This window comes from Bidens hawaiensis, unplaced genomic scaffold (assembly GCF_021521415.1).
Source record: "Bidens hawaiensis isolate Kalapana, Puna unplaced genomic scaffold, B.hawaiensis_p1.1 tig00001143_1, whole genome shotgun sequence".
In the NCBI taxonomy this organism is placed as follows: domain Eukaryota; kingdom Viridiplantae; phylum Streptophyta; class Magnoliopsida; order Asterales; family Asteraceae; genus Bidens; species Bidens hawaiensis.
In genome coordinates, this window is record NW_027491065.1 from 4,558,271 (window position 1) to 4,582,088 (window position 23,818).

A 23,818-nucleotide genomic window follows, 5' to 3' on the forward strand; every position below is an offset into this window, starting at 1 on the left:
TGCATCAGAGATGGAGAGGGAAATGACCTCGGGCAGGTGTTGAATAGCTGCCCCCTCCATCCCGGGCAGGCGTTGGGTTTAGAGAAATGAAAATAATAATAATAATAATAAAAATAAAAGTGGTCGTCATCGTCTCCCCCATAAAGAAAAAGACCACTGACTGCTGACTGCACTTTATTCCGTTCAAAATCAACACTGTCTTCCTTGCTATTCTGCATTGGTCTCTGTTCATTTCCAATCACACTTTAATCTTTTCTTTTCTTTTCTTAAAGAAACCAAACCCATTTCCCTCACAATCAATCTACACCACACCCATTGTTGGTTAACATTACACTCTCGCATGAATTGGTAGCAACAAACCAACCATGATGGATGAGATTTCCAAAAAGAACAAGGTTGGTTTCATCAGGAGTAGAGTGGGTTTAGTAAATATGCTAAGAGTTTGATTTTATTGGTTATTTGGTACAGTTTTCGTGGTCGAAATCACTGGTGAGGAAATGGTTCAGCATCAAGAGCAAGCGAGAGGAGTTTCAGGCGGATAAAGTTTCCGAAAGGGAAAGGGAGCCACCAGCAATCAAGAAGTCCAAAACTGGTACGTACGGAGTCTTAACCTTAACTTAAACACATCAAACTCTCAATTGTTTGTTTCTTTTGGTTAATCACTTGCAGAGAAATCAAGCAGGAGGAGTAGAGTTGATCTTGAACACCCACAGATTATAAACGTGCATAATTACAGGTTTGTTTCATCCATTTTTAACGAATCGGTTATTTAATTTTGTTTTTTAACTTTTTTTTTTACAGTATTTTTGCAGCTACATGGAATGTGGGAGGGAAATCCCCTTCTAGTAACATGAATCTTGATGATTGGTTACACGCTGCTCCACAGGCGGACATCTATGTACTCGGGTACGATGTTCTTTCATAATTATGTTGGTTGGTGTTCAACATCGGAATCCTAAATTTTGATTAAATTAATGATTGATTTCAGGTTTCAAGAAGTAGTTCCCTTAAATGCTGCTAATATTCTTGGTGCGGAAGACAACGGTCCTGCAAAAAAATGGCTGTCTTTAATTCGCAGGACCCTGAACAACCTGCCCGGGACAAGTGGGGGAAGTGGGTGTTACACCCCCTCCCCCATTCCCGACCCGGTTGCTGAGTATGATGCTGATTTTGAAGGCTCGTCGAGGCAAAAAGCCTCTAACATGTTCCATAGACGCTCGTTTCAGGCTCCACGAAGAAGTTGGAGAACTGAAACCGACCCGTCAATCAGTCAACCGCGGCTTGACCGGCGGTACAGTGTATGCGACCGGGCCATCTTCGGTCATCGACCCAGTGACTATTCATCATCGAGTCATAGACCGAGTGATTATAGACCAAGTGATTACAGATCCAGTGATTATAGACCGAGTGATTATTCTTCCTCGAGTCGTCGGCCGAGTGATTATTCTTCAAGTTACCGACCGAGTGACTTTTCAGTTAACTACAGGCCGAGTGATTATTCTTCGGGTAACCGGTTAAGTGATTACTCATCATGGGGTCAAAGACCGAGTGACGGGTCAAGATCCGAGGATGATTATGGGCCCATGGAGGATTCACCGAGCACGAAATCGTTCTCGCCCGTGTCTGCTGTACCTATGGATGACGCGTGTAGGTTGCCTGCGCAATCTCAGTACTGTTTGGTTGCAAGTAAACAGATGGTTGGTGTGTTTCTGACTGTTTGGGTGAAGAGTGAACTAAGGGAGCATGTTAGAAACATGAAGGTGTCTTGTGTTGGCAGAGGGTTAATGGGTTATCTTGGAAATAAGGTAAGTTGATCTTAGATTTTAATTTATTGACTGAATTAAAGTTACGTATGTGTAATTCAAGATTGAAACAAACAGTGTATATGCTTGGTTTTGTAGGGATCTGTATCTGTGAGTATGCTGTTGCATAAAACGAGTTTTTGCTTCGTTTGTAGTCATTTGACTTCGGGTCAAAAGGAGGGCGATGAACTGAGAAGAAACTCGGATTTCATGGAAATCGTTAAGAAAACGAGGTTTCCGCGTGTTCAAGGGACGAACGACGAAAAATCCCCTGAAACGATACTAGAACACGAGTAAGATTCATTTAAAGAACTCATGTAGTTTGAATGATGTTAAATGGCATGTTTGATTCCTAATTATGCTATGTGTGTATTGGTCCAGTCGAATTATCTGGCTAGGGGATCTGAATTACCGAATTGCCCTCTCGTATCGATCTGCTAAGGCGCTTGTTGAAATGCAAAACTGGAGAGCATTGTTGGAGAAAGATCAGGTACACATTTCAATTGGCTCATCTGAGTTGTGCTATTTCAAACAAGTCAAATAAAAATTTTTGCAAAGATGAACAACCTCTTGAATTGATTTATTCAAGATTTACATTTATAATATTTGTGTTCATAACACAAATTATTTATAAAAAAATGTTATCGGGCTAACTTCAGTTTCGTGTCATAGTTGCGAATCGAGCAAAGAAGAGGCCGAGTGTTCCGTGGATGGAATGAAGGGAAAATATACTTTCCGCCAACGTATAAGTACCTCACTAATTCAGACAGATATACCGGCGATAGTTTGCACCATAAAGAGAAGAGACGGACTCCTGCATGGTAAGATTTGTATGTCCAGGTGTTTATGTGGTTCTTATAGCTCTCTACTTAATAATTGATATCACGTTTTAGTTAATATGTTCAATAATGATATTTGGAAATAAAGGTGTGACCGGATACTATGGTATGGTGGAGGGCTTCATCAGTTATCATACGTGCGAGGCGAGTCAAGGTTTTCGGATCATAGGCCCGTGTACAGCATATTCTGGGCTGAAGTCGAGTCAGTCCAAAGCCGATTTAGAAGAAGCATGAGCTCTAGACTTGACTATGCTGAGACATTGTTGCCATACTCGCATGGCTATACGGAGCTATGCTTTTTTTGACCGGTCAACAAAGCAGACGGAACAAACAAAGGTCGGTTTTCATTCGTTAGTAACGTTGTACAAGTGGTGTATCTTCTTATCTAATTATATGCTTGTTATTTTGGTCCGCCAGGTCTCGCTATGGAACCCGAGCTTCCAATGGTTTTGCGCCTTTGCTAGATCATTCATATTCTTATGCTCATCACACCAACAAATGGGAGACTGAGATGAAGATGATTTTTATAGTGTTTACAATTTTTTTTCATGATTCTTTGTAGATTTATGTTTTGTTATTTTAGTATTATAGGAGTGAATATTGGCAAAAGAATGAATATAAGCAAGCTTATGAAAAAGTTGGTCTCATGAAAAAGTTGGTCTCATGCCACTTTTATTGTCTGTATTGCTTTTGCTTTTTCTGAAAAAGCAGCAGGTAATTGATACAGGATGAGGAGACATTTCATACATATTTTTTTTTTCTTTATATAGTACAAACTAACTCAAAACTTAAAACCTTATATTTCCTTAATTATAACTAATCACGATTTCAATACCTTAAAAGTGAGGTTGTTCGTATATCAATCTCGCTCGAAGCTCACTAAAAATCAGCTCGATTGTAAGCTTACCGAGCCCAAGCCAAAGATAAGATGGCTCGTTGGTTGGTTAGGTTGTCCCTTTGTTGGCTTGCTTGTTTGGCCGGCATAAATTAAAGTCAAAATTCCAATATATATGTAATTTTTTATAATAAACTAAGAATATAACAAAACTTAAAAATTTATAGAATTGTAAATTTTATAATTTGTAAATTGTGCATATTTTAATAGCAAGATATCAAATTGTAGATACCAATCTTAGTTACTCTTGGATGTATTTTTTCCTCATTGCCTTTGATATTTACTATGGTTAGGCAATCTTTACGGCAAGGTTAGAGGGCGTCGCAGTGCCACCTCAGCAGATAGGGAGCGGAACACTGCAACATAGGGGCATGAAAGAGCCAGATGTGAGGCTGATAGCTGGCGTGTGGACGCTTGAGCGCAATTACATTTTACGCCTAAATTATAAAATAATAGTATAATCAATTATATCTCTTCACATTACCCTACAATCACATTTCATTGCAACACATCTAACTTGGTATAAAATGCTCAAATGCCTATGTGACGTCTACATGGCGATCTTACAATTTACACCTTACAAACCATATATATTTATCAAAGCAAAAGGTTTGTCATGCTCTGAATTTGTTATGCCATATTTCATAGGCAAGATTAATCGTAGTTACCTATAATTGCTTTGGTTTCTAATCATGAACTAATTATATCTAGAACAAGACATTTTAGGTCAGTGAAGAAGTAAGCAAAGAAAATAGTATTATGAAAAGATGTGTCAATTCTCACAAATAATCCTTTGAGAATAATCTAAAAGGTGTAATGAGATTTTTTGTTGACTTGTTAAACTATTGGTTAAGGTGGATATTAACAAATTAATCTTACGCCCACTTCTTGATCTCAACATTCAAAGATGAATTGTTGACTTGTTCACTAAATTATCTTAAACTGGTAGAGACTATTGTTTAAACTCGTCTTGTTTAAACGGTAGAGATTAGCATAACTTCTTACTAGTTTAGATAGTAATCATCTTTCTGTAAGTGTTAAATTCGAGTTAACTTCATTTTTTCGAGCTTTGTCTAAAATAATCTATTTGTAATATACCAATGTAAGAAAATGTATGTAATATATTTAAGTGAAACAAAATGTTATAACGTATCGTATATCCTAAAATCAATGTTGTAAAACTCCAGAGTAGGCGGCCGCGTACTCTTCGATTACTCCCCGCCTAGATCGAGTACTCCCCGCCTCGGCCGAGTACTCCGTAGGTATTTTCCGAGTAATCCCCCGAATACTCGCGACTCCCTAGTCGACCGCCTAGGACCGCCTAACGACTTTTACAACCATGCCTAAAATACTTGGATAATTATTATTTAAAAGAAATTATATTAAAGAAAAAAAACAAGGTTAAACATCACAAATTGTTTTGGGCATGGTAAAACGAATAGGAAATTGTTGGACTCCTTCAGTCCTTTAGGATTTTTTTTTTTATTGTTTAAAAGAAAGCATGCAAACTAACGACATGCTTGTACTTGATTTGCTATAATTGCATTTACCATTCCTAATCATAAAAGTTGTTTTATTTTAAAATAAAAGGCATGAGGTGCGAGGTATTGGTTTTGCTCACTCAATCGCGAGGGACTAGAGAGGAGATCAAATGGGTTTAAACTAGCTGAAAGTTATTCTCATTAGAAATTTGATTGTCATTTTTGTCTTGGTTCCTCGATCTCTTGTTAAAAGTTATTTTCAGTAAAATAATACAAGTAAAGCACTTTATCTATTGCAATACATAAAACAAAGGAAAATTGTAAATCATACTATATATATAACAACTAAAATAAATTTAAAATGCAAGAATGAAAAGCAAAAGGTAGTTGATGATTTATATTTAACATGAATGTATCATAATAGAATCTTAGATCATTCATAGTGGGACGTCTTCTCTATTCATAAACCCCTCAAAATGCCGGAACCCCCCGCCTCCCCTCCTCCCCCCCAACAAGTGCCTTGGAGGTTTTGGAGGCCCCCCCCCCCCCCCCCAACGATGGTGTTGAAGGTTGTGGTTGGCAGGGTAATGGGTGATGGGGATATTTTTATGTTTTTTTAATAATAAAATAATAATAGAGTAATGATTGAAAAGAGATAATCCATTACATACATTTATATATAACAATCCTATAATGACGTGAGGTCAAATGACGCACAACGTCTACATAAAAATTAATTACACATGGTCTTAGAGTACTACATCTAAACACACGTAGTAATGTACAATACCTGAAATTATACCTAGAATATGAGAATTTATTGATTGCATAAAAGCTTTTATGTGTTTATTAATTTTGATGTCTCTCAAATATAGTAGTAAAATTTAAATATAACCAAAATAAAATCATGTGAATTAAAAAACGAAACGACCGACTTGACGCATCAATAGCTGAAAATCCATAATAAAATTGAATTAAAAGTACAATAATTGAAAAAATATAAGCTTACAATAAAAACATTAAATTTCGAGTATTTCTCGTCATTGGGTAGTTGAGAAAACATGAATCTATTTCACAAATTTATAGGTCCAAGCAAGTGTCAAAGTCGTTTAAAAGACAAAAAAAATACTTTTTCAAAAACAAATCTGTTTTCATTAAAATTTATACCGAGATGTTTAGAAAAAATAATTATACAAACTAGTGTATTTAGTTTTTTTTTAAATTTAACACATATAAGTTATTAATCAAAAATCATTTTGGGTGGTAAATTAAATACGTTTGTGACAATGAGTGGTCAAGGAAAAAGAAAAAGTAAGATAAAGAAACATATTTCATAAGTTTCAGCAGTGATCTGGTGATCTAATCGGTGAATATTCCACACCAAGTTTTACGTACGCAGCATTTTGATAAGATGGGGTGGTGTTTCACGGTGACACCAATTGCCATCTAGGATAGGAATCGGTAAATCAACATCCACACCTTATAGTTTTAGTTAAATATAAAGTCGAATCTATTTTGATACATCTTTTTAAACAAGTCATTTATAGGGGAATCATATTTGTTAGAACTTTGTTTTAAAACGAACCAAATTGATAATTTATTTTAAAACAACCCATTTTCACCTAAACTATTTTGGTAAGAACATATTAATGTAAAATATAATTATAATTCATTACTTTCTACGTGGGTGTTGTTTTTTATTTTGATTTCACCACCTTGCTGAGTTTGCATATGTACTTGCTGTTTTGGGAAACAAAAGTTTGTTTTGCAGGTAAAAACAATGCATATAAAAAATAAAAAATAAAAAAGAAAGAAAGAAAACTAACACAGTTCACCACTTGGATGTGCGTTTATTTAGTCACAACTTACACGTTTGGTATGTGGTAAGTCAATATTTGGATATTTATAATTTATAGTTCGCATCGATGATCCGTGCGTCGCAACATATCTTAAATACTAGTTATATTTTAAAAGGAAGAATATGTGACTGGCTAGAAAGAGTTTAAGCTGTTTTTATATAAAAAAATTTATGAGTAGTTTAGAGTGTGCTAGTATTAAACGTCCAAATTAAAAAGAGAAAGGAAAAATAGGAAAAGTACAACAAAAACCATCAGCTGTATAAGACGATGCGGCTTTAGTGTTGAAAGGAAAACTACTGCGCTAAGGCTTCAATCTTGTTTAAGCCAGTCCATTTAACTAAGTGATACATATTCAAGTGTTACAAAATAAGTATATGCGGAAAGCCCGTAGAGTCAAGGCTCGAAGCCTCTGTATAAAGGGTCTGGCGTGAGGCGATTGACCAGTTTGGCTAAGTTCTAGATGGGTAATACTGTTGAGCCAAGCAATTAATATAAGATGATCGCGACCTCAACCTTCACAATTTGTGTGTGTATAATTGTAACATCCTGAAAACTTTCGGCCTAGTTTTAACAACCTTAGAAGTTGAAGGACCATTTTGTCACTAAGTGATGGTCGGGTCTCATGTTCATATATATATTAGTACTTTAATAATATGATTTTATTGAGTTTATTGTTATAACTCTGGTAATTTATACATGCTTTTATATTTTAGGTCATTAATAGTTAAAAGATGCTAAATTGGATACTTGTACGAATATGAAATGATATCTTGGGAAAACCGGAGCATGATTTGGAGTCTTGGGAAATGTTAGAAGGATTCGGGAGGAGTTTGGATGAGAAACCATATGCCGATGCTAAAAATAAACAAGATGGGTTGACAAAAAGCGACCAAGAAGTAAAACGAGCATATCTTGGGCTAGAAAATGAGTTACGGGATCCATAATATATGAATTTCGGGTTTCTCGACGAGTGGAATCCGAATATAAGGTTTTCTTTGGTCACGTATCGCTATACAATGGGTATATATCCATTGCAATACGTGATGGACATAAAAAAACGTGAAAAAATGGGTTTTGACCTATATGTTATATTTTATGAACCCAAATCGGATGTCTTCACTTCCAGCCATCTGGGGGACAAACAGGGGCAATTCCGGGAGCCCTGGATCACCTCCAATCACCTCGGGGTTTGTAGTTAATTATCCTGATTCAATAGCCGGAGACTAATCGAAGATCATGAGCGGCTGATTCGTCTCGAGTCATTCCTGGGATGTAGAGTATTGTAACTTTTCAGTATTTTCTCATGTATTAGAACTGAATGATTGTATTTATTGATTTATGGTATATAAACATTGATGTTTGGTATTGTTGAGTATTCAGTATGTTTAGGTTTATTTCAATCAGAACGATTAGTTTGTCAATTGCTGTGATACGTGTCTTACAGGGTTTGCTGTTTAGTTTAGGTCAATAAAGAATACAATTGCCCTTAGTTGAGTCATGCTAGCAGGGTCCGTTTGATAACCAGTGCCACGTGTTAGCGATTGTTGACGCATAATAATAGATTAATCAGTTAACCCAATTTGTTTATCAATAACTAATGTGTTAAATAACATGATATTACTGTTTAGTTGCAGGCTTGAACCCTAGGTGTGTTTCTGTTCTCGTTAATTGTTAAACTCGTTTAAGTGTTTGTTGCTTCGAAACAAAACCTGCTAGTGTGATCAGCACCCGACAAAACTTCATAAGTGTTTCTTTATTATTGCTTTATAATAATAATTAAATAAACGAACAAATGTATAACATTGACCACATGCTCCTCTGGATTCGAAGCCTACCCTGTCTATAGGTAAAATTAGGTTTTTGCATTATCGGTACGACACGGTCATCAAAATGACGTCGTGTCCGGGGAGCTAGTGCGCTTAGTGTTATATCGTTTTTTTGAGCTTTTTGAAAAAAAAATAATAAAAAATTTCAAAAATACAAAAAGATTTTTCTTGTTTTGTTTTGTTTGTTTATTTCTTTTCCATTTTACCTCGGGTATTTTAGTTCTTTTTGCAGGTTATTTTTAACAGAAAATCTGGAAACCAGAGCACGCTATTGTCACCATGAGCAATGATGATGATTTTTGTTATTATGAAGGCCGTATATAACGACATGCTATGAATGAAGAGAGTTTGTCATAACATTCACACTCTGAACAACACACAACATCGAATTATGATGAAGATTATCAATTAGACATGGATTACCAATATGATCAAGAGCCGTATTATGACAACTGTGAACAGGAGATGCCCTATTTCGCAAGTTACCAAGACAAGGTGGAATCCAAACTTGACAAAATGATAAATATGATGGTTGAGAATAACAAGAAAGCAGGACAACAAAGGAAATCTCTTGAGGCTAAGTGGACCAATCAAATTAATGAAGAGATTATACACACTAAACCAGACTGGGATGAGGATGATTATGAATATCCTTATGATGAAGATGATTATGCATATTCTCATGATGAAGGTGAGTATGAATATTCTCAGTCGGTTGATGAAGAGCAGCAAAATATATTGAACTCTAAGCTCGATACTATCATGAACGTTATAGTGGAACATAATAGATGGATGATGGAAGAAGAAAAGAAATATGAGCTAAGAGATAAAAGACTTGAGGCCTTGCTCAAACAAATTACTGAGGACATAACCAAAATCAAACGAGACCAAGAGGAGTTGGCTAGTGGTGCTGTGTCTGATAGTGATGAAGAGGATGAGGTTGTTGATCTTCCAGAGCAAGAAACTGAAAGTGTGATTCAAGTAGAAGACACAACTCCTTCAGAGTTTGAAGAGCCTAAGGTAGCCCAAGTGTATCATGTGCCTTCTCCAGCACTTATTATTCCAAAAAACAAGTATGGAGATGAAGGCATGGTAACAAAACAAGAAAGTAAGTTTGCATGATATTGGACAAATAATCAAGAAGCGACCTCGCAACAATCATTCAAGTAGCATGCCAGTCGTTGTAAAGCCTTTATAGACTCGGCATGTATGCTACCTAGCGTATATTGGGAACTCAGTGGGTAAGTGTTTACTTCAACCACCATGAGGAATTTAGGTATTGTTGAGATGTAGACATCTAATTCAGCGCTAACCGGGAGGCAACCTAGCTTTGTATTTTGTAATTTATTTTTATTTTATGATTTTTTTTATATTTGTGTATTACTAATCGTTTATTTTAAGCGTGCCATCGTAGCAGAAATTAAGTGTGGGGATGCCACACGGAAAAAATGGAGTTTGAAGTGTTCGATGAAGATGTCAGAAAATGGGGTTCTAGCCATTCGAGCTACCCGGGGTGTGTTCATGCTTTGCTATGGTCAATCCAGGTATGCGTATATTTTTTTTGTATTTGAACTTTGTGGGTGTAGTTCACTATAAATCCTCACAAGACCTTACTCGTCCACCCAGGCTACCGGGGGTTTAAAGCGCTTGTTGCATACGCTAAATGCAGCCGTGATTCATACGAAAGTGAGTTAGGTCTTTTAACATTTTAACTCGTTTAACAAATTTATTATGAAACTAAATAATTTGGCTCGGTAATAATTTTTAGAAAATAAATTAAGAATTCATTTTTGCAAAATTCTTAAAAAACCTATGTCTTACACTTGGTGAGAAGCTTGCTTCTACACGTTTTGAGATTTTGCAAATTCAGTTATAGTCTTTGGAGAAGACGAGTGTTCATGAGTCACGTTTAGCATTGCATATTCATTCATATCAGGTGATTTCAGTTTCATAATTTATTTTGTTACAGTTTGACTGTTGAAAGTGTAATTGTAAATTTATTTGTTAGAGCCATTACATTAGAGCCCTGTTTTTAAATTGTTAAATAGTCAATTTCAACCATGTCCTCTAAATGTTCTTTAAACGTCTTATATTTTTAACATTGAGGACAATGTCAACCTCAAGTGTGCGGATGGGGGAAATATTAAACATTTTAGCCTGATGGTACCTCGAAGAGTGTTCGGAAATCAAAGTTGTTAACTGTTAATTATTGTTAGTAATGCCAAGTTAGAGGTTTCTGGTCATGGTTGGCTTTTGAGCTTCTCGATAGTTTTCCTAACAATATTTTTTTTCAAAAAAGAATTAAAAGTGGGGTCGTTTAGACGGGGGGATATGAGTCAAGGGGACGGGTATACATATTTCAAATCGGCAGTCCTATATCCATTTATATTATGAGATATAGCCCCTATACTTAATACACATATTACACACACACACACACACACACACACATATATATAATCAAAACATGCTATTATGGTTTGAGCGTAGCCGTTATGTTTCACATAATTAGAACTTGCTTGTCATATGCATGTCGAGATCTTAATACCAACACCTGTATGGAGATTAGGACTTTAGAAACTCATACATATATATCATTACTAAATAAAACTCCTTACCCTATATTATCCCCTAGGAGCTCGTTTGGACCTTATTCCTTTTCGTTTGCTAAACCCTACATTACAAACCATGTCAGCCTTGGCCTTTTATTTTAACCATGTGTGTGACAATTGGCAAAAATTAGCAAATAATGTAAACGTGATTATGTAATAAAATAATTATATAAATAAAATATTTTTGTTTAAAGTATAAATTAGCAAAGTTATGAGAAACATATTACTAAATGTTCTAAAAGGCTTAAATTTGTCGCGTAGCGAACACTACGCGAAATGACCGTTGGCAAAAATTTAAAACTGAAAGGAATCCAAACGTGCCAGGAACAATTTGAAAACTTAAAATTTTTATGAAAATGTTAGTGATAAGCTATAAACTTATTTTTAGAAGGCTCGAATCGCGAAAATTAGAAAGATAGTAATCCAAAGCCAGTGGTGGACACTATAAGAACCCGATACCAACTATTTTCAGAACAATAGTTTCTTTAGCTTATGGTGTCAGAAATTTGATTTCGTTTAAAGTCTGACAAAATTTACAAAAAAAAGGGATTTGAATGATTATCTAAAAGTCGCAATACGTTAAACTAAAAATTAGAACTTTGTTTAAAACCCACCAAAAATCACCTAATCCTTTCACATTTCCCTCCTTAGCCATCCTACTCACCATCACCTCCCTATTCATCCAATCATATCAAGACATGGAACCTTCTTATTGTAATAATTATGGTCTACTTGTTAGATTAATGTGTTGTAATCACTAACACAACCCACTTTTCAATTCTAAACTTCACATCACAAACCTACTCTTCCTCTTCCTATCCGTAAAACCCACACCAAAACCATATCCTTATTCACTATTGTCATTTTCCAATTATACTCAATTATTCAAGAACACACACTCAATCATGGGAGATTAAACTTGAAGGTAGCAAGAATCAAGGCTAGGAAGCTAGGAAAATCATCAAAACACCCACACACAAGATCTCTCCTTAATTTCTTCAAAAATCCAAGGTAAGATATATAGGGGATTTTGGTTAATCACGTTTGATTAGGTAATGTTTCACACAAATAGGTTAGAATCAACCTTAGAAACAAAAATTTGTGAATTCATATGTGTGTGTGTGTGTGTGAATGAGCCGTGAGTGTGTGTGTGTGTGTGAGGAGTGTTAAACACTCCCATACATGCATACCCTCATGTTAATAAACTTGCTTGGATTGTTTAAATTGGTTATGACACTTGAATTTGATGATAATCTTACTTGATTTAGGGATTTAGGAAGTACATAGATTATTTTGATGTTGAAAAATAAGTGAGTTTTGATGTTAAAATGGATTTTTAATTTAACTAATGTTCAAATTTTGAAATCGTTGCTTGAAGTTGTCATAATATGAAATGTGAATAATTGATAATAGTTGATTTCATAGGTTATTTAAAGTGGAATTAGATGAAGAATGATGATGACGACTTAAATCTTTGAACTATTTGATGGTTATGAAAATTGATAAATAATTGTTCGTAGATTGAAACTTGCAATTTGGGGATTTATTTGAATACTTTGGATAAATTTATGCTTGTTAAAACTATTAATGTAACTTGGAAATTGATATTGATGATAGGTTTCATACTATAATTTCATAACTTGCTAGTTCTAAGACAATATTCTAAGTTAGATTATTGTGGATTTTTGAATATTACTAATAATAGAAACTTTTTGATAAGTGCATAGTTAATTTTGATTTTTGACATGGATGCTTAGCATACATGAATTTGAGAGATTGTTGAATATTGTTTATGATTATGATAGAAGACACAATGCTAGTATTTGTTGAATTTTTGTAGAAATATATAATGAATGCTTACTATAGATAGAAACTTTAATTGTTAAACATTTAGTATATCTCCAGTTGATTGAATAATGATATGATACTTGAACATATATGCAGTTGAATGAAATACATGATGAAATAGTTCAAGAAATAGGAATAAAAGTTTGTTTTGTAAGTGCTACTTGCTTAGTATTAAATGACCAAATCACATTTTTATAACTAGTAAATTACGGTTTGAGCACATTAGATAGTAAATTGATTTAACTTGTATCTTTGTGTTATATGATCAAACCTGGAAATAACAATGAATTATAAGTTTGATATACGTATTTGGTGCATAAAATGTTTGGTGTAATTCCTTTGGTTTAGTTTGCTTGTCGGTAACTTTGACGGTCGAAAAATTGACTTTTAAAGGCAAACCGACACGACATTTAGGGACTGTTTTAAAAGAGCCCCTGAAGTCATAAAATATTTGTACAAAACATAAGTTAATGTACAAGAGGAGGACAAGATAGTAAAACTTGATCTTAGACGGTTCATGTCGTGAAAACTAACGACATGAAAACGTTAAAATTTGCCATTCTAAGAAAATAATAACTAAAATAAAAAATAAAGTTGTTTTTAAAGAACTTATAAAAACTTAACTATTTTATATAAAAGTGTCTTAAAAAATTTAGAATATAAAATTTCACACAAAAAGTTAACCGGTTCGTCGCTAAACGCGAAACCGACAAAAACCGACAAAACGACACCATAGTCGTAACGTGAATAAAGCTTATAATGTTAAAGTATTCCAGCAACTAAAACTCTATTTTTATAAAAATAAATAATATAATTATTAGTATATGCTAAATAGGATAATCATTAATTGATGTTACTTGTTTATCTTTTAATTGTTAGACAAATAGAGATATAAGATAGGAGTATTAAATGACTGAATGCTTGTGTGATAACCTAGATTTAGACATAAACAAAATAAAAAGTCGCCAATAAGTCATTTTGAAACCGAAGTTTTAAAAGAAATATTATAAACTAGAAAGCTGTGTGAAATATTAAGTTGTAAAAACAACTTAAAAGATATATTTAATATAAGTGTACTGTATAATTATAGGACACGAGTTTTTTTGGACAATCACCAAACGAGCTACAAATTATGAGTTTCTTAAATCCCCTCTTTTTAAAATAATTTACAAATGTTTTTGGGGGAAAGGCATATTTAAATTAAACGCATTTTATTTTACAAACCGTGTTAAAGTGGGATGAGTCATTTTGACTAAATAACTGTTAACCGAATTAATAAGGGTATAGAAATATTGGTAGATCTATCGGGGTGACGCCCCCCACTTCCAGTCGCGTTGGGTTAAAAGTGGGAATATTTTGAGTTTGGCATGTTTCAAGTTATCATTTTGATAGTCATGCACGTGTTGTATTCTTTTCTCGTTTACAACTTATACGATTTGTTTAAGAAATAAAATGTTATGCTTTCATAAAAATTGTTTCCATCGTCGTTGAACGGTGAGAATTTGAGGTGTAATATTTGAAAACTAATATACATGGTTTTTATATAAATTAATTTTTAAACGAGAACTCACCAACATTCGTGTTGACAAACGTTTTTAGTATGTCTTTCAGGTAAGTGATGGCTTCGTGTCGGGTGAGAGAATAGCGGTGTGGTGTTTGAATATGTAAAGTAAAAATGGGATGTGTAATAAAAGTCGTGTATATGACGCGTGCAACTCTTATTTTTGAATAAAAGTCCAACTTTTGGTTTGAAAATAATTGCTTTGTTATGATTGGCTAAATGACATATGTCACAACCCGAACGACTTAGTCAAGTCTCCCGTTGTTTAAATTATGGTTTTCGGGGTGAAATGTGTGATGAAATCCATTTCGTTATAGTTGTAAATAGAGTTAGTTGTAGAGTATAGTACACAATGTATATATGTCTCAGTTAGAGTTGTATATATTTGATTCAGAATGCTTATTAGTTACTGGCAAAACAAAAAATCAGAAAAAGCCAAAAAGAGGTATCAGTTAATGGTATAGTTGTTTGCAAATAGCAGTTTTTGTTTTTGAGTTGTTTGTTTGTGTAAATAAACTGGGTTTCATTCACCTTAGTCACTAAATAAACCGGAAGAACCATCATCACTCGTTGCTAACCTTTAAAAGAAAATCATTACATTAGCTACAACAAAAGGTGGCGCTTTAATTTATTGCTTAATAAAAGACAACCATTACAATTACAAAACTACAACAAACAGGTAAAATAATTCCACACAAAGGTAACATAACAGAATTGACTTACACACACATACTTACACATGATATGTTACAATCCAAAGCCTTTGTGACAGCAAAATCACCGGTAATGGATAGAAATTTGAAATAATTAAATAAAAACTAATAGATCAACGGCTCGTTTTTCGATACAGATACACCACCAAAATAAACCGTCGGGCTACGATCTTTAACCGAAGATACAGATACACTACTCCGGGTAAGAAATCGTGTCTAAGAACACAACTTCAGATGCCAAAATTGAGCTAGCATAGACAAATCAACTTTACTCAAAATCCATTGAGAAAATAACCAAAAGTTTTTTTTTAACATAAATCATCTGCCTTCAGATGATACATAAAGAGAATAAATAATAACTAACCACTAACTCTTTCCTAGTCTTTAGGAAATAAAAAGTACGTGAGAAACAAACAAAAATTAACAATTAATTAAAAGTTGCATGTGAAATAAAATAAACAAAATAACTAAGCAAGCACTTGGGATTGCATGTAAAATGATTCAAGATGCTGCTGAAATGACGGCTCACGGTGGGCCTTCGGGTTCGGGTAGGGTTAAGTATGTGACCCAATCGAACAATTTGTTGAACCGAACCTGATGTATAACACTTTGTTCAATGCAAAACAAAAATATGAAAATGCAAATAACATGCATTACCGTATAGAAAAGTCTCAAATAACATACTGCACTTGAAGAATATTTAGCTGTATGTAAGGAAAAAGGAGTACAAAATACCACAAAAATTCAAGCAGTAGCCTTCTGCATTTTCTAGATGGATCAAAAATAAGCTAATGTGTATCAAAACACGATAAGTAGATAAATAGTTTTCGCAATCAGTCCCAAACACCTAAAATTCGAATCGAGTGTGCTTACATTTTGTATACCTCTTTCCAAACGCCTAAAATTCGAATCGAGTGTGCTTACATTTCATATACCTCTTTCGTTCCATGTATCTACATATTATGTGGATAACGACAATCTCATTTTCTTAACTAAACCATGACCCACAGTACAGCATGTCAATTGCCATTAAATTTCTTAATTTTGTTTTTTCTAGGGTCAAAAGATGAATCAATGGATTATAGTCAAAATAAGTGTTACTACTGGCGAACTAAAATCTAGATTTTTCATGGAAGCTACAGTTCTAATCCTACTTTGTAATACCTAATAAGCATCAGAACATCGAGCAGGTTGCAAGCAGTACTATCCTCAACCGAACAAAGATCAGGGAAACACGCAAACCACCATAACGATCTCTGTATAAGCAAATGAAAAATACACTTCTAAACCCACGCTATGTGCCAGGTAGGTGACAAAGAAAAAACACAATGCACATGTAAGGACTATCAAATTCACACAGAGGAGATAATGCTATAGCCTAGTAACATTTTATATCATATTAGAGGGATTAGAGTGTAACATGGAGTTCTATATATATTCTTGTAATATGTACAATACAATCACAACATACAATATACGTGTTTTACAATTCTAACTTGGTATCAAAGCAACGATAACCATGATGAGCAGAACTGTAACCCAAGAAAACGCACAAGGTGGACCGGAAATCCATTTTGTGTTTATTGTAAGGACGAAGATGTGGGAAACATTGAGATCCGAAAACCCGTAAAAAGGAGTAGCCTGGTGGATGTTAAAAGATGTGTTCAAATGGGGATTTGGAGGAATTTGTACGAGAGGGCATACGATTTATAAGGTAAACTACTGTTTCGAAAGCAAAGTTCCAAAAATGTTGAGGAACGTGTGATCGGGCTGGTAAAGTGAGACCTGTTTCGACAACAAAAAAATAATTATGGCCCTCAAAGGACGTAACGGAATCCGGGCCCCAAACATCACAAAAAATAAGATCCAAAACACTTGAACTTTTAACATCAGATGATAACAAATATAATTTAGTTGTTCCCAACAGAACATGAATCGCAAACAGTGCTAAAAACATTGTTTTTGAAAGGTAAATGATAAACAGCTAGCATTGACTTCAAAAGCTGTGGATGGGGATGTCCAAGTCTTTGATGCCAAATGGAGGTGGAGACACGAGTTGCAGAAAAGAAGACGTTAGGTAGGACTTGAAACTGCGGGAACTGGAGGGAGTACAAACTGCCATTACTTGGACCCGTGAGGAGGGTTTTGTGTGTAGACTTGTCCTTCACAGGAAAAAAAGTAGCGTGAAATTCAAAATAAACGTTATTATCAATGCAAAAACGTTGGACAGAGAGGAGATTTTGTTTAATTTCGGGGACATGAAGTATGCTTTTAAGGTCAAGAGTTTTAGTGGGTGAATAATAACAAGTGGAACCAATATGTAAGATGGGGAGACCCTTACCGTTGCCAATATGAGACTGTCATTACCATGGTAGGCTTCAGAATAACCGATGCTAGAGAGATCCGGAACCACGTGGTTATTTGATCCGGTGTCTGGGAGCCAAAAATTGGAAGCCATGGCTGACGAATACTCCGCGTTGTTGAGAAACGGTATGTGGTCTTTGGTACCTCGTCCTCCAGGCTCTAATGTTGTTGATTGTAAGTGGGTTTATAAACTAAAAAGGGACCAAACAGGAGCTATCACACGTCATAAAGCTCGATTAGTTGCCAAAGGTTTTCGACAACAACCAGGCATTGATTATTAGGAGACTTTTAGCCCAGTTATCAAGTCTACAACCATTTGTGTGGTCCTTTCCATAGCAGTTGCACAAAATTGGCAACTCCGACAGCTTGATGTTCAGAATGCTTTTTTGCATGGTGAGTTGCAAGAGACGGTATATTTACAACAACCACCTGGCTTTGTTGACCCACAGAGACCGAATCATGTTTGTCTATTGCATAAGTCACTATATGGTTTAAAGCAGGCCCCTCGAGCTTGGTTTCATAGGTTGTCTACAACTCTTCAAGGGCTTGGCTTTAGAGCTTCCAAAACGGATCCTTCTCTATTCATTTACTCGTCCGAAGGCACATTACTGTATTTATTTGTCTATGTTGATGATATTATTTTGATGGGTAACAACTCAAAGGCAATTGATCACATGGTTCAAAATCTTGGTCGGTCTTTTGCGGTCCAGGACATGGGCCGACTCTCTTATTTTTTGGGAATTGAGATTATACATCAAGGCTCGGATAAAATCATGTCACAACAGAAATACATTCTGGAATTATTGAAACGTGCATACTTATCACATTCTCAACCGGTTGACTCACCTATAACAACAACTGCCAACTTGGCCTTGGGTGACAGTGCTCCTTGCGAGAACCCGGTAAAATATAGACAAATTGTTGGTGCCCTTCAGTATGTGACAGTTTCTCGTCCCGACATCACCTATGCGGTTAACAAGGTCTGCCAATTCATGCACTCGCCAACAGAGAGTTGGTGCACTGCCAATTCATGCGTTGTTAAACGCATCTTGCGCTACCTGAAGGGTACTGCCTCACATGGCCTTCTCATCAAACATAAGTCGTCCTCTGTTCTTCATGCTTACACAGATGCCAATTACAACACTCTGAGTGCCTTTTCTGATGCTTACTGGGCTGGATGTCCAGATGACTGTCGATCCACTAGGGGACATGCTATATATCTTAGGTCAAATTTGGTATCTTGGGCTGCACGTAAACAAAGGACTGTCTCTCGGTCATCCACAGAATTTGAGTATAAAGCTCTTGCTGATACGGTTCCTGAACTAATGTGGTCACAAGTACTCTTGCGTGAACTACGTGTCCCGGTAAGATCACCCCCAACACTGTGGTGAGATAATCTTGGTGCAACATACTTGTCAGCAAATCCTATCTTCCATGCACGTACAAAGCATATTGAAGTCGATTTTCACTTTGTTCGAGAACTGGTAGCTCAAGGGAAACTCTCAGTGCCGTTCATCTCTACAAAGGATCAGATTGTAGATGTTTTTACAAAGCCTCTACCCTCTCCGCGATTCCTATTCTTACGGTCCAAGCTAAGGATCGCTCCCCGGCCTTAGCTTGCGGGGGAATATTAGACATAGTTTATTATGTATCATATTAGAGGGATTAGAGTGTAACATTGAGTTCTATATATATTCTTGTAATATGTACAATACAATCACAACATACAATATACGTGTTTTACAATTCTAACTCTTTGATTCCCAACTCTCAAAAGTAATGTGCTGCTTTAAATATCAAAACCTTACAAAAAAAATCAATCTTTTTTTAAAAAACAATGCAGTAAACAATCAATTAACTCTAACCAAAAGACATGCATTACTAAACATTACAAATTACACTATATTTCGATATCTAGCAGCAGGTAAACACCAAAACAAACTAATGAAACCCAAACATTCCATACCAACAGACAATAACAAATGTCAAAAAGTATAATGACAACCCAAGAGGCATAGCAAAGACCTATAGAGCAAGCAACAACAAAGAAATTGATACCTTCATACGTACAGACTTGAAGTTGAGTGACCACCAAAACCGGCTTTGCCGCCTTGCAAAGAAAATCGACAGCAAGACATAAACCCTGGAAATATCTTCTAAAAAATATCAACAAACAAATCGAAGAAAAAAAAGCCAAACTAAGAACACCAATGAGCATCCAAATCAACTACTTACCCGAGACCACCACCGCCGTTGGTTGGGGCTAAAAAATAGAACCCGGCGACAGTAAAAAATCACCGTCTTTGCTCTTCCACCGCCACCTAGGCTTCCAAACTGGAAGCCGGCAACGGCCATCATTGGTAGAGAAAGCAGATTTAGGACTCAAAGGTGGTAAACATCACCATCTTACCCAGTGGCGGACCCAGGATTTTTTGTCAATGGGGTCCCAATTTTTCCGGTTTACAAAATTTTTGGGTCGGTCGTTATTCGGGTCGGGTCGAGACGAGGAACATAATAAAACACGAAAATATGGTGTCATTGGAAACGAGTAAGTAGAAAGAATATAGATTAGAAACTAGATAGAACATACACTTTTAATTCATTTTTATTCATACCCGAAAAACATAAGCGTAAGCTATATATATATATATATATGGTCTTACATGAATAACCAAGACATGAAAAACTAACTCTTACACAAATAAATGATTAATTATAATATACATACACAAGATAAATAATTTAAGTATATGTAAAACTCATGTTATCATTATATATGTTGCATGGTGATAATGGTTATATGGGATAAACTAAAGTGATAATGGTTATATGGGATAAACTAAAGAAAAAACACAAATACCCTAACTAAATAACTAATATTGACTAGAATATTAAAAAAACAACAAAAATTGGGTATGGTGAGGCTTGAACCTGCAACCTCTCAAAGAAAAAACAAGGGACTTTCCACTAGACTAGTTCAACCTTTATAGTATGGGTTCCAAGTATTAATTTTTATGGGGTCCTTACAAAATTTAATATATTGTCTCTAAGTAATTTTTAAAAAACATTGGTGTCCCGGGACCCCGATGGGAACTATGTGGGTCCGCCCCTGATCTTACCTCTCTCGCCGCTGCCTAGGATTCCAAAATGGAAGTCGGCAACGACCGACATCTGAAGAGATGACACAGAGAGAGAGAGAGAGAGAGAGAGAGAGGGAGGGAGAAACTGATGTAGACCCTGGAACCTGATGGAGAGGAAGGTTGAACCGATAGAAGAGAGAGAGAAAGATAGAGAGAGAGCGCTGGCGATGGCTGTGAAACCAATTGAAGAGAGAAAGAAGGGTGATTGGAATATCAAGGAGAGAGAGCGAGTAATGCTCTCAACAAATAGTGAAAGGAGGACAACTGTAAAGAAGTAGACACGCGTAACTGTAAGGCCCGTTCCCGGTAACCTTACTTTAGTGTTGGATTTACTCATAAACACAGTTCTAAAATCAGAGTTAATTAAAACTTTCGCGGAATAATTTAAAACTTCATACATCACATTACAAAACGTTCATTCTTGTCTTAACATACAAAATGTGATTAATTAAAACAATCTTGACACTTCTTCGTAGATGCCAATCTCTTCCGTTCATGCCATGTGTCCCTCCTCAAGCCAGCTGCCTCAATCTATTTGCCTGCGTGCATACTAAAAGTCAGCTACGCTGAGTGAGTTCTAGTTAATCATTTAACATACAATACATTCATATCCTTACTCATACGCATCCGAAGATACGTATTCATACTTTATTTACTCTTACTTCTTTCATACAAACTTTATATACATGCACACGCGCTTACATACTTTCTTTCATAAGGCCTTGTGATTTACTATAGGCTATTCTATCTCCACCATCACAGATATTATTAGGGTCTGGTCCCTTCTGTCTCAGATATTATCAGGGTCTGGTCCCTTCTGTCTCAGATATTATCAAGGTCTGGTCCTTTCTGTCTCAGATATTATTAGGGTCTGGTCCCTTCTGTCTCAGATATTATCAAGGTCTGGTCCCTTCTGTCTCAGATATTATTAGGGTCTGGTCCCTTTGTCTCCAATAACCATACCTGTCACGTCACTCGATCGTACATTCATTTTCATTCATGCATACTTTACATATATTCTGGTAATGTATATACGTATATGTGCATATTCATTTGTATAAACATTCCATAATAACATTCAATACTTAATCATACATATATCATACACATATCATACACTTACCACTTAAGTTAAGTGTATTAACAATTATCACAAAGGAGTATGCACACAGCCCCAAAAACATAACGGATAAAGGGGCTAGAAACTTACCTGAAGTCGGTTTCTCTCGCCGTTAATAGTAATGCCCTTCTTTAGCTATGCATGGCTAACTGTATAACGCATTACGAGTGTCAAATATCCATTACTAATACTTCTTAAATCTAAGTCAATGACATCCTCAACTAACGGGGGTCCGGGGGCAGCGCCCCTGGTAGCGGGGTCTAGGGGCGGCAGCCCCTAGCAGGGTCAAAGGGGCAGCGCCCCTGGCTGGGGTTGAGCTGAATTTTATTTTCATTAACAGTCCTTTAACTGTTTCGCTTCGCTTGAAACTGTTTCGCTTCGCATGAAACTGTTTCGCTTCGCATGGCTGAGCGAAGCGAAATGACTGTTTCGCTTATCATCACTGAGCGAAGCGAAATAACTGTTTCGCTTATCATCACTGAGCGAAGCGAAATAACTGGTTCGCTTCTCATGGCTGAGCAAAGCGAAGTGCCTGTTTCGCTTCTCATCGCTGAGCGAAGCGAAATGACTGTTTCGCTTCTCATGGCTAAGCGAAGCGAAATGACTGTTTCACTTCTCATGGCTGAGCGAAGCGAAATGCCTGTTTCGCTTCTCATGGCTGAGCGAAGCGAAATGCCTTCCTTTCTTCTATTTTTCCATTTTAAAGCCATTTTACTTCATGGCTACTCCTCAGGACCTGATTTTTACTTTTTCTCGACTTTCGACACATTCTGACCCCATGCACCTGATCTTGAACCCATCTCTCAAAGTCTAAACACCACCTTTTTATCACAAAGTACACCCGAGAGGTTATAACTTACCAAGTTTATATTTTTCTTACATTTCACAACCCGATCTATCATTATATCTGTTTGCATGCCGATTCTAACTATAAAACTTAACCATTTTAAACTAAAACCCACCTTTTGCTTGCGGGTTCGAGTTCAGATCTTGACAACTTAAGGATCTGGATGTGATTCTTGTCAGTTGAAGACACTTGAATCACCAAAATCTTCCTTAATTTAATCCTAGAATGGATTCGGGTCTTGAGAGAGAGAGAGAGAGAGAGTGTGTGTGTGTGTGTGTGTTTGTGTGTTTTGAGAGGATAGGGAAGAAAGAAAAGAAGTGGTTGGTCTATATATATATACATAGGGGTTTCATGGGTCCCACCACTCACTCCCACTTCCAACTCTCAAATAAGAAACACACGATTAATTTAACGACATACAACTATTAACAAAACTTTCTGTTATTAAATGCTTAACAAAAGTTGGACGTTACAGTAACTCAGTACAAAAGGTTACTAACATGAAAGCATATATTACGTCGGGTTAAGCATATAGTACAACAAATTAAACATAAGGTATAACTCTAATGCGTAAGTTTTGGTTAACAAAGTTGTAATCTACCTATTCTAATTAAGTAAAATAAATTGGGACACTTGTCATATTTTGGTTAATTCTTACAAATTTTCCCTCCAAAACTAACATACCCTAAGATATGTAATAAATCAATAATTATTCACTTTACTTTTATACTATATTTATAATATCTATATATTTTTATAAATATAAATATTAACATATTATTTTACTATATATTTCAAAATACTTGGTGAATTCCAAAACTCAACAACAATCATATTTCTTAAATGAAAATTGTTTCGGGTTTTTTGTGGAAGTTAAATTTGATTTTATGGGTCAAAAGTTGGTAAATACA

General features: G+C 35.6%; 1 protein-coding gene across 1 annotated transcript; it reads left to right on the forward strand.

Moving 5' to 3' along the window:
* The first annotated feature begins 332 nt into the window (after positions 1–332).
* On the forward strand, positions 333–3,122 carry LOC143561315 (type IV inositol polyphosphate 5-phosphatase 6-like). Its single transcript, XM_077049437.1, has 10 exons — positions 333–395; positions 469–592; positions 670–736; positions 802–906; positions 989–1,805; positions 1,902–2,095; positions 2,184–2,292; positions 2,475–2,623; positions 2,730–2,977; positions 3,059–3,122. The coding sequence occupies exons 1-9, from the start codon at positions 366–368 to the stop codon at positions 2,944–2,946; spliced, it is 1,812 nt and encodes a 603-aa protein (XP_076905552.1). The 5' UTR covers positions 333–365; the 3' UTR covers positions 2,947–2,977; positions 3,059–3,122.
* The last annotated feature ends 20,696 nt before the right edge of the window (positions 3,123–23,818 follow it).